This window comes from Petromyzon marinus, chromosome 59, assembly GCF_048934315.1.
Source record: "Petromyzon marinus isolate PM22_M1 ecotype Great Lakes invasive population chromosome 59, UKy_Petmar_22M1.pri1.0, whole genome shotgun sequence".
Taxonomy (NCBI): domain Eukaryota; kingdom Metazoa; phylum Chordata; class Hyperoartia; order Petromyzontiformes; family Petromyzontidae; genus Petromyzon; species Petromyzon marinus.
Genome location: NC_133725.1, coordinates 6,493,588 through 6,505,606, shown reverse-complemented (window position 1 = coordinate 6,505,606; position 12,019 = coordinate 6,493,588). Strand labels below are relative to the sequence as shown.

Genomic DNA, 12,019 nt, shown 5'->3' with positions numbered 1-12,019 from the left:
CTGTGCGTCTCTATTAGTCTGGATCTCTATGGGTATCTATGAGTCTCTGTGTGTCTCTATTAGTCTGGATATCTATGGGTATCTATGAGTCTCTGTGCGTCTCTATTAGTCTGGATCTCTATGGGTATCTATGAGTCTCTGTGTGTCTCTATTAGTCTGGATCTCTATGGGTATCTATGAGTCTCTGTGGGTCTCTATTAGTCTGGATCTCTATGGGTGTCTATGAGTCTATGTGCGTCTCTATTGTTCTGGATCTTTATGGGTATCTATGAGTCTCTGTGAGTCTCTATTAGTCTGGATCTCTATGGGTATCTATGAGTCTCTGTGGGTCTCTATTAGTCTGGATCTCTATGGGTCTCCATGAGTCTCTGTGAGTCTCTATTAGTCTGGATCTCTATGGGTATCTATGAGTCTCTGTGCGTCTCTATTAGTCTGGATCTCTATGGGTATCTACGAGTCTCTGTGCGTCTCTATTAGTCTAGATCGTTATGGGTATCTTTGTGTCTCTGTGGGTCTCTATTAGTCTAGAGCGTTATGGGTATCTTTGTGTCTCTGTGGGTCTCTATTAGTCTAGAGCGTTATGGGTATCTATGAGTCTCTGTGGGTCTCTATTAGTCTGGATCTCTATGGGTATCTATGAGCCTCTTCTTCCTCCGTATTGCTGCTGATGTAGATGCAGAGCCAGCGACTACAATTGTCACATTCAGGTGGTCAAGCCCAGGCAACCGCGCCAGGATCCAGCGGAGTTGTTGCATCGCTGTGATGTCTCCTCCTTCGAATTTGCGAATCGGGGCGTTGTTGCCTCGTTAGACCTTGCACTGAATCTGTTCTGGATGACCACAATCGCCGCACCACTACCGGAGAGTTTTAACATTTTCCATTCGCGCGTCAAGTTATCATGCGCATCTACCGCTGCCATGGTATGTGCGGTGGGTGATGGTCCACGACGCCAAGTGATGGTGGGTTTATATCCGGGCTGTGGTGATGGTGGCAAAGCTGTTGCTACTGCTGTTGCTGCTGCACGTGGCGCGGCTTGCCTGTGATCCAGCGGTGCTGTGCAGACAGCAGCAGCGAGGTTGTTGGTGGATCACCGCACACCACAGATGCTGATGTGAAACTCCTTTCTACCCCTGGTCCGGGCGTCTCGGAGGGAGCCGTACCCCTGGCTCTGCCAGGAGATGGCAACACAGCAAAGTGCGAACTAATCTCCATCTGTTCCAACTCCGCTCCCGTGTGCGTCGAGGAGGAGCCGTACCCAGGCACTTGCCATCCGCTCCACAACTCCATTCTCATGGGATAGAGTGTTTCCCCCTCGCGCGCGTGGGTTTCCTCCAGGCGCTCCAGCTTCCTCCCGCGCGCGTAAGCACTCAACAATCGTCCGATGACACCGCCATATCTAGAGGACCGCAGAGCTTTGGGCAATTGTTGGTAACGGCGACCGCTCACCACCGCGTGGCTGCCGCCGCTGCCGTCGCCGCCGCCGCCGCCGACGACTTCTGTGCTTGCCCCGCACCTCCGAGTAGCGACGGCGGCGCCACGCGGGCCCCTCATCAATTCCCTCTCGCTCGCTCGCTCGCAGGGACCCGAATTACGGGGGCAAGGCGGTGCCCACGCACTGGCCGGTCTACGACCCGAGCACGGAGCAGTACCTGGATATCACCAGCAACATCGACTACAGCTCCGTCAAGCGTCACCTGCGCGGTGACTACATGGACTTCTGGATCGACGTCAACTCGAGATACCACGATCTGGGCACCGAGGGCCCGTCTCAACCCGCGACCGAGCCTCGCACATCCACGGAAGCCTGATCCGCGTCCGCGGACACACGCGCGCGGACACGCTCACACGGGACACACACGCGCACGGTACACACACACGCGCACGGTAAGCACACTCACACGGTTACACGCACGCACACGTGGGACACACACACGGCAATACACACACACACGGGACACGCACTCACACGGGACACACACAAGGAACACACACTGACATGGTAAGCACACTCACACGGTCACACACACACAGTAGGGACACACACTCACACGGGACACACAATAGGGACACACACACACATGGTCAGCACACTCACACGGTCACACACACAGTAGGGACACACACTCACACGGGACACACAATAGGGACACACACACACATGGTAAGCACACTCACACGGCACACACACACACGGAACACACACTCACACGTGGGACACACACACGGAACACACACACACGTGGGACACACACACACGGTGCACACACACACACAGTACACACACACACACGGTGCACACACACACACGGTACACACACACACAGTACACACACACACACACGGTGCACACACACACACGGTGCACACACACAGTACACACACACACGGTGCACACACACACACACAGTACACACACAGTACACACACACACACACGGTGCACACACACACACGGTGCACACACACACGGGGGATACCAATACAATAGGAAGAAAACACGATCATTAACGTTGTGTTGAGTCTATGGCGTGTGGTGAGCGTGCACATGAGGCATACAATAAACTTTTGTAAAACCAGCAGTGTGTGTGTTCACGTGTCGGTATGTTCACTTGTGTGTGTGTGTGTGTTCACGTGTCGGTATGTTCACGTGTGTGTGTGTGTTCACGAGTCGGTATGTTCACGTGTGTGTGTGTGTTCACATGTCGGTATGTTCACTTGTGTGTGTGTGTGTTCACGTGTCGGTATGTTCACGTGTGTGTGTGTTCACGTGTCGGTATGTTCACTTGTGTGTGTGTTCACGAGTCGGTATGTTCACGTGTGTGTGTGTGTTCACGTGTTGGTATGTTCACTTGTGTGTGTGTTCACATGTCGGTATGTTCACTTGTGTGTGTGTTCACGTGTCGGTATGTTCACGTGTGTTTGTGTGTGTGTTCACGTGTCGGTATGTTCACTTGTGTGTGCGTGTGTTCACGTGTCGGTATGTTCACTTGTGTGTGTGTGTTCACGAGTCGGTATGTTCACTTGTGTGTGTGTGTTCACGTGTCGGTATGTTCACGTGTGTTTGTGTGTGTGTTCACATGTCGGTATGTTCACTTGTGTGTGTGTGTGTGTGTTCACGTGTCGTATGTTCACTTGTGTGTGTGTGTTCACGTGTCGGTATGTTCACTTGTGTGTGTGTGTTCACGTGTCGTATGTTCACGTGTGTGTGTGTTCACGTGTCGGTATGTTCAATTGTGTATGTGTGTTCACGTGTTGGTATGTTCACGTGTGTGTGTGTTCACGAGTCGGTATGTTGACGTGTGTGTTCACGTGTCGGTATGCTCACTTGTGTGTGTGTTCACATGTCGGTATGTTCACTTGTGTGTGTGTTCACGTGTCGGTATGTTCACTTGTGTGTGTGTGTTCACGTGTCGGTATGTTCACTTGTGTGTGTGTTCACGTGTCGGTATGTTCACGTGTGTTTGTGTGTGTGTTCACATGTCGGTATGTTCACGTGTGTGTGTGTGTTCACGTGTCGGTATGTTCACTTGTGTGTGTGTTCACGAGTCGGTATGTTCACTTGTGTGTGTGTGTGTTCACGTGTCGGTATGTTCACTTGTGTGTGTGTTCACATGTCGGTATGTTCACGTGTGTGTGTGTGTGTTCACGTGTCGTATGTTCACTTGTGTGTGTGTTCACAAGTCGGTATGTTCACTTGTGTGTGTGTGTTCACGTGTCGGTATGTTCACGTGTGTGTGTGTTCACGTGTCGGTATGTTCACGTGTGTGTGTGTTCACGTGTCGGTATGTTCACGTGTGTGTGTGTTCACGTGTCGGTATGTTCACTTGTGTGTGTTCACGTGTCGGTATGTTCACTTGTGTGTGTGTGTTCACGTGTCGGTATGTTCACGTGTGTGTGTGTTCACGTGTCGGTATGTTCACTTGTGTGTGTGTGTTCACACGTCGGTATGTTCACTTGTGTGAGTGTGAGAATAAAATAATAAAATAAAACAATACAATTCTCACGACGTTTCGGACACAACACAAGTGGCCTTCTTCAGGTGAAAGGAACAAACCTGTCGGGACGATAGAGCTACAATGTCTGTTCGCGTGTGTGTGTTCACGAGTCGGTATGTTCACTTGTGTGTGTGTGTGTTCACAAGTCGGTATGTTCACTTGTGTGTGTGTGTTCACGTGTCGGTATGTTCACTTGTGTGTGTGTGTGTTCACGTGTCGGTATGTTCACGTGTGTGTTCACGTGTCGGTATGTTCACGTGTGTGTTCACGTGTCGGTATGTTCACTTGTGTGTGTGTGTGTGTGTTCACGTGTCGGTATGTTCACTTGTGTGTGTGTTCACGTGTCGTATGTTCACTTGTGTGTGTGTTCACGTGTCGTATGTTCACTTGTGTGTGTGTTCACTTGTGTGTGTGTTCACTTGTGTGTGTGTTCACAAGTCGGTATGTTCACTTGTGTGTGTGTGTGTGTGTTCACGTGTCGGTATGTTCACTTGTGTGTGTGTTCACATGTCGGTATGTTCACTTGTGTGTGTGTGTGTTCACGTGTCGGTATGTTCACTTGTGTGTGTGTGTGTTCACAAGTCGGTATGTTCACTTGTGTGTGTGTGTGTTCACGTGTCGGTATGTTCACTTGTGTGTGTGTGTTCACGTGTCGTATGTTCACGTGTGTGTGTGTGTTCACGAGTCGGTATGTTCACTTGTGTTTGTAGCTCTGTCGTCCCGACAGGTTTGTTCCTTTCACCTGAAGAAGGCCACTTGTGTTGTGGCCGAAACGTCGTGAGAATTTTATTGTTTTATTTTATTATTTTATTCTCATTCTACGTGACTTTACCGAAAGAACCAAAGAAGATGAATCCTTGCAGTCACGAAAGCTTTAAATCGAAATTGTGTGAGTGTGTTCACGAGTCGGTATGTTCACTTGTGTTTGTGTGTTCACGAGTCGGTATGTTGACTTGTGTGTGTGTGTTCACGTGTGAATGTGTTCACATGTAAGACAATCGATGATCGACCGATGATGGAGACGTGCTGCATTGGGGAGCGGTGGTGTCGTGGTTAGCGCTACGCTGCGCTATGAACCCGATGACCCGAGCTCAATTCCCGCTCACGGCCAACACCGGTGACGATTATCTGAACCGGTCCAGGGCCTCTCCTAGGTCGACTGGTGCGGTGTGTAAACATCGCCACTGGGGGAGACAAAGGCGGTCGGGCGTGGTGCTGGCCACCCACCCCCTCGTGTGCCGTTCCGGCCGCCATAGGTGCTCGTCAACAACACGCACGCACGCATACAAAGACAAAGATCCCCCGTGTAGCCTGTAACAGACTGTTCGAGCAAGTGCTGTTGGCGAGAACCTATGAAGGCCGGCACGGCACACGAGGGGGTGGGTGGCCAACACCACGCCCGGCCGCCTTTGTCTCCCCAGTGGCGATGTTTACACACCGCACCAGGTACTCACATTTGAGGCTGAGTCGACCTAGCAGAGGCCCTGGACCGATTGGGAAAATCGTCACTGGTGGTGGCCGTGAGCGGGAATCGAACCCTGGTCGCCAGGTTCGTAGGGCAGCGCTCGAACCGCTATACTATCACTCCCCACACACACGTACACACACACACATGTGTGTATGTGTGTACGTGTGTGTGTGTTCCTATGATAACAAACCTCGGGTGACCACATCCTTAACGCCTGCACCCATCCATCCTCCCTATCAGTAGCAGCAGAGGAGGAGCAGTGTTAGGGTTGACGCCCTGGTTCAGTCGACTCCACCTCTTCTCGCCCCCCACTAACCCCACCCCCAGTCCTCGCGAACCCACACGGAACCCACCTTGCCGTGTCTACCAATATTCGCAGTGTCCAATATATAAGTTAAATTGTTGCACGCCGGCCGCGCCCGATGATTGGTAAACTTCTCGCTCTCGCTCGCCTCTCCCTCCCCCAACCTCCCCGTAGATTCAACACTGCCCATAGACTCAGCACTGCCCATAGACTCAGCACTGCCCATAGACTTAGCACTGACCATAGACTCAATACTGCCCATAGACCCAACATTGACCATAGACTCAGCACTGTCCATAGACTCAACACTACCCATAGACTCAACACTGCCCAAAGACTCAACATTGCCCATAGACCCAACACTGACCATAGACTCAGCACTGTCCATAGACTCAACACTGCCCATAGACTCAACACTGCCCAAAGACTCAACACTGCACATAGACTCAGCACTACCCATAGACTCAACATTACCCATAGACTCAACACTGCCCATAGACTCAACACTACCCATAGACTCAACACTGCCCATAGACTCAACACTGCCCATAGACTCAACACTGCCCAAAGACTCAACACTGCCCATAGACTCAACAATACACCTTAGACTCAACACTACCCAAAGACTCAACACTGCACATAGACTCAGCACTACCCATAGACTCAACATTACCCATAGACTCAACACTACCCATAGACCTAACACTATCCATAGACTCAACGCTACCCATAGACTCAACACCGCCCATAGACTCAACACTGCCCATACACTCAACGCTGCCCATAGACTCAACACTACCCATAGACTCAACGCTGCCCATAGACTCAACGCTGCCCATAGACTCAACACTACCCATAGACTCAACACTGCCCATAGACTCTACGCTACCCATAAACTCAACGCTGCCCATAGACTCAACACTGCCCATAGACTCAACACTGTCCATATACTCAACACTACCCATAGACTCAACACTGCCCATAGACTCAACACTGCCCATAGACTCAGCACTGCCCATAGACTTAGCACTGACCATAGACTCAATACTGCCCATAGACCCAACATTGACCATAGACTCAGCACTGTCCATAGACTCAACACTACCCATAGACTCAACATTACCCATAGACTCAACACTGCCCATAGACTGAACACTGCCCATAGACTCAACGCTGCCCATAAACTCAACGCTGCCCATAGACTCAACACTGCCCATAGACTCAACACTACCCAAAGACTCAACACTGCCCATAGACTCAACACTGCCCATAGACTCAACACTGCCCATAGACTCAACACTGCCCATAGACTCAACACTGCCCAAAGACTCAACACTGCACATAGACTCAGCACTACCCATAGACTCAACATTACCCATAGACTCAACACTGCCCATAGACTCAACACTGCCCCTGTATGCTATGCATCCACATCGCCTTTGGTGATAGTGGATGCAGTTGTCACGGAGTCGTGCTGAATTGAAGACGTGGATGCAGCTGATGACGGAGTCGTGTTGCATTGAAGACGTGGATGCAGCTGATGACGGAGTGGTGTTGCATTGAAGACGTGGATGCAGCTGATGACGGAGGCGCGCCACTGCTGCCGTGTGTCGGCCCCGTGTTGTTCCGCGCCCTGATTGTACTTTGTCCGCTTGGCCGCAGGCTCCGTGTGAACGCGACACGTGCCCCAAACGAAACAAATCAAACAGAAATAAACCAGAAAGCTCTCCCCTCCCGCGGCCTTGAGCACAGCGCGTGTTCTATTGACCGGGCGCCCCGAAAATCTCACGTCCCGGACCCAGGGCACCTGGTCGCGTGAAGGGGGTCGCGGTATAATGGGTGGTGGTGGTGGAGTGGTGGTGGTGGTGGAGTGGTGGTGGTGGTGGTGGGTGAGAACATGTATCTGGACGTGGTGGTAATGTGCAGAGGTGGGTTAGGGCAGGTGGTGGTGGTGATTGGTGGTGGTGATCGATGATGGTGGTGATTGGCGGTGGTTTGTGATGATGGTGAGTTGTGGGAATTGGCGATGGCGGTGGTGATTTGTTATGATTGATGGTGGTGATCGATGGAGATTGGTGGTAATTGGCGATGGTGGTGGTGGCGGAGGTGGTGGCGGTGGTGGTGGTGGCGGTAGTCGTGGTGGTAGTGGTGGTGGTAGTGGTGGTGGTGGTGGAGCGGTAGTGCAGTGGTTAGCGCTCTGCGCTATGAACCTGGCGACCCGGGTTCGATTCCCGCTCACGGCCAACACCAGTGACGATTATCTGAACCGGTCCCGGGCATCCCCTAGGTCGACTCAGCCTCAAATGAGTACCTGGTGCGATGTGTAAACACCGTCACTAGGGAGACAAAGGCGGCCGGGCGTGGTGTTGGCCATCCACCCCCTCGTGTGCCGTGCCGGCCTTCATAGGTGCTCGCTAACAGCACTTGCCCCTACAGTCTGTTAAGGCTAAATGGGGGATCCTTGTCTTTGGCGGTGGTGGCGGTGGTGGCGGTGGTGGCGGTGGTGGCGGTGGTGGCTCAGCTGGCCCACCGCGGCGTGCCACGCGCGGCTCCATTCATTCACCAAGACAATGGAACTTCAACAACAACAAGACAACGACTCGGACACACCCAGAGAGGGCACGCTCACAGACACACAGACACACACTCATAGACACGCAACAAAGACAAAGATCCCCCGTGTAGCCTTAGGCAGACTGTTGGGGGCAAGTGCTGTTAGCGAGCAGTAACTTTAAAAGCCGGCACGGCACACGAGGGGGTGGGTGGCCAGCATCACGCCCGCCCGGCCGCCTTTGTCTCCCCAGTGGCGATGATTTTACACACAGCACCAGGTACTCATTTGGAGGGGGGGGGGGGTGGAGGGGGGGTTGGAGGGAGGTGGTGGGGGGGAGGAGGGGGGTTGGAGGGGGGTGGTGTTGATGGTGGGGGGGTGGAGGGGGGTTGGAGGGGGGTGGTGTTGATGGTGGGGTGGGTGGAGGGGGGGGGGGTGTGGAGGGAGGGTTGGAGGGGGGTGGAGGGGGGGGGTGATCTCGTGGGACACGGCGCAGGTGCCGTGGGACTGCGCTGTTTGCTCTCGGCGGCTGGGGAGAGAAGATTGAAGGCGCGTGCAGATTTGTGCATTACGACACTGGGGGGGGGGGGGGGGGCTGTGGGGGGGGGGGTGGGTGTGGAGAGAGCACGTGTGGGATAGGGTTACAGGATGCGGGCTGTAGGGCTGCAGAGGAGGAGGAGGAGGAGGGTCGTGACGATGATGACGACGATCTTCTACAACATCTTCGTCTTTCTTTCGTGCGGCGGCCGACGTAGATGCGGAGTCAACAACTTCACAACGCCACATTCAGGTGGTCGAGCCGGCAGATTACCCGCAGCGCCAGGATCCGGCGGACTTGTTGTATCGCTGTGACGTCTCGTCAGACCTTGCACTGCGTTTGTTCCGGATGACCACAGTCGCCGCACAGCTACCGGAGAGCTTTTAACATGTTCCATTCGCGCGTCAAGGTATCATGCGCATCTACTGCTGCCATGGTATGTTGATGGGTTTTATAGCCGGGCTGTGGTGATGGTGGCTACGCTGGCTGCTGCTGCTGCTGATGATGATGCACGTGGCGTGGCTTGCCTGTGCCCGTGAGCAGCTTTTCGAAAGATCAAACCCAGGGAGGGGGTGGGGGATCTTCCCCGTTTGGTCTTTCAGGTCATCGCGAGGAGTTAGGAGGGCGGTGAGGGTTCGAGATCATTCTGGCTCACCCCGTGCCCATATTGGACATCTGTGAAAAAAAGAGCTTCACAGCTCTTCGGATTCCTCCTACAGTCTAAATAAAGAGTCTGGGGCGTTTAGCGCCCTGCGATGTGAACGCGGCGACGATTATCTGAACCCGATCTGGTGCCTCCCTTAGGTCGACTCAGCCTCAAATGAGTACCTGGTGCGGTGTGTGAACATCGCCACTGGGGAGACAAAGGCGACCGCGCGTGGTGCTGGCCACCCACCCCCTCGTGTGCCGCTCCGGTCTTCATCGGTGCTGCTCGCTAACAGCACTTGCCCCAACAGTCTGTTAAGGCTGTACGGAGGTTCTTTGTCTGTTGTGTGTGTCAAGGCCGTAGCCATAGAGTCAACATTGGGGGGGACCAAATTTTCCAGGGGGTCTGGGGGTCCCCCCCCCCAAAAAAAATAAAAAAAATCTAAATTTGAAAACTCATTTCCTGCCTAAAATCTAAAAAAAAAATCACTTACACATATGATGGACTTTTTATTTATTGTTTACAACAATGTCTAATAGTGTATATTGTATTACATTGCTCTGTTTTTTTCTTTTTTACCTTTTCTTGTTTCAGTGTATGTAATGGCAGAGATTAGGGATTTATAAAATACAACCATAACTACAATCGTATCAACAGAAATCTCTTTTATAGCAATGTATTGGGGGGGGGGACATTTTGAGCATATTCGAATATTGGGGGGGGGGGGATGTGTCCCCCCCCCATATAAATTATAATTACGGCCTTGGTGTGTGTTGAACTTCTTTCGCACCGTACGTAGCCAACTGCGCTAATCGGAGGAGCGGGGGAAGGACAACAAACTGATACACAGGAAGCAGTCCGAAAGAAATGAGTTCGTCAATCTAGATGATGATGACGATGATTTAAAAGTGAGTAGCTCCCAATGGCTTCCGAACATCGGAAGGGCAGAGCGTTCCAGACGGCCGCGGAAGCAGCGCGTCTGAGAAAGCGCCGTGCGATTGCGGTGAGTGTGCGACACGTGGCGCGAACGAGGTGGTGAGTAGGAAGGCGATGAGGAGGATGAAGAGGGGTAGAGGAGGGAGAAGCTGGCTGGCGTGCGTGAGCCTGGGTCATTCTAAAACTTACAAAATGAAAAATAAATATTTATTTCACCAGGTAAGGCCCCACTGAGCTGCGTGGCTCCTTTTAAGAAGCGACCACCCGGCAACCGCATATTGACAGCTCGACTAATGTGTATCATCATCGTCGTCGCGAGGAGAAAGTGGAGCAGCCGAATACTCTAAACGCGCGATGTTGATTCCAAATGTGGAGTCAGATAACAACAACAAAAATCCACGCGGCCACGGGGAGACAGAGAGAGAGAGGCACGCAAACTCGAAATATTATACAGCAGGCGTCAGTGTCAGGATCGAAGCCACGAGTCAGAGGAGAGAGTGGGGAGGAGAGGGAAGAGTGAGGGAGCGAGAGAGGTGAGGGAGAGGAGAGTGAGGCGAGATTGAGGGGTGAGGGCAGGGTGAGGGGGGCCCTGGGAGGTGCCCCGGTGCGAGCCGCAGAGAATGCGAACGGAGTCCCTGGGCGCACCACGCGCAACCTGCGCCCGGTGTGAGAGACACGGAGCACACAGAGACACAGAGAGAGACACACACAGAGAGACACACACAGAGAGACACCGAGAGACACACACAGAGACACAGAGAGACACAGAAACACACAGAGACACACAGAGGCACACACCGAGAGACACACACAGAGACACAGAGAGACACACACAGACACAGAGAGACACACAGAGACACCGAGAGACACACACAGAGACACAGAGAGACACACACAGAGACACAGAGAGATACACACAGAGACACAGAGAGATACACACAGACACAGAGAGACACACACAGAGACACAGAGAGACACACACAGAGAGACACACACAGAGACACCGAGAGACACACACAGAGACACCGAGAGACACACACAGAGACGCAGAAAGACACACACACAGACACAGAGAGACACACACACAGAGACACACACCGAGAGACACACACAGAGACACAGAGAGACACACACAGAGACAGAGAGACACACACAGAGACAGAGAGACACACAGAGACACAGAGAGATACACACAGACACAGAGAGACACAGAAAGACCACACAGAGACACCGAGAGACACACACAGAGACACGGAGAGACACACACACAGACACAAAGAGAGAGAGACACACACAGAGACACACACACACACAGACACCGAGAGACACACACAGAGACACAGAGAGACACACAGAGACACAGAGAGACACACACAGAGACACAGAGAGAGACACACAGAGACACAGACACAGAGAGACACACAGAGACACCGAGAGACACACAGAGACAGAGAGACACACACACACAGACACAGAGAGACACACACACAGAGGCACACACCGAGAGACAGTCACAGAGACACAGAGAGATACACACAGACACAGAGAGACACACACAGAGACACAGAGAGACACACACAGA

At 52.6% G+C, this 12,019-nt stretch overlaps 1 protein-coding gene across 1 annotated transcript in view; it reads left to right on the top strand.

The window, feature by feature from the left end:
* The window catches only part of CEL (carboxyl ester lipase), a 29,655-nt gene extending 27,080 nt beyond the window's left edge, over positions 1-2,575 (top strand). Inside the window, exon 11 of the mRNA XM_032976463.2 lies at positions 1,580-2,575. Within this exon, the coding sequence (XP_032832354.2) occupies positions 1,580-1,808 (229 nt within the window). The 3' untranslated portion in view covers positions 1,809-2,575. The remainder of the gene's footprint in view (positions 1-1,579) is intronic.
* Positions 2,576-12,019: the final 9,444 nt, after the last annotated feature.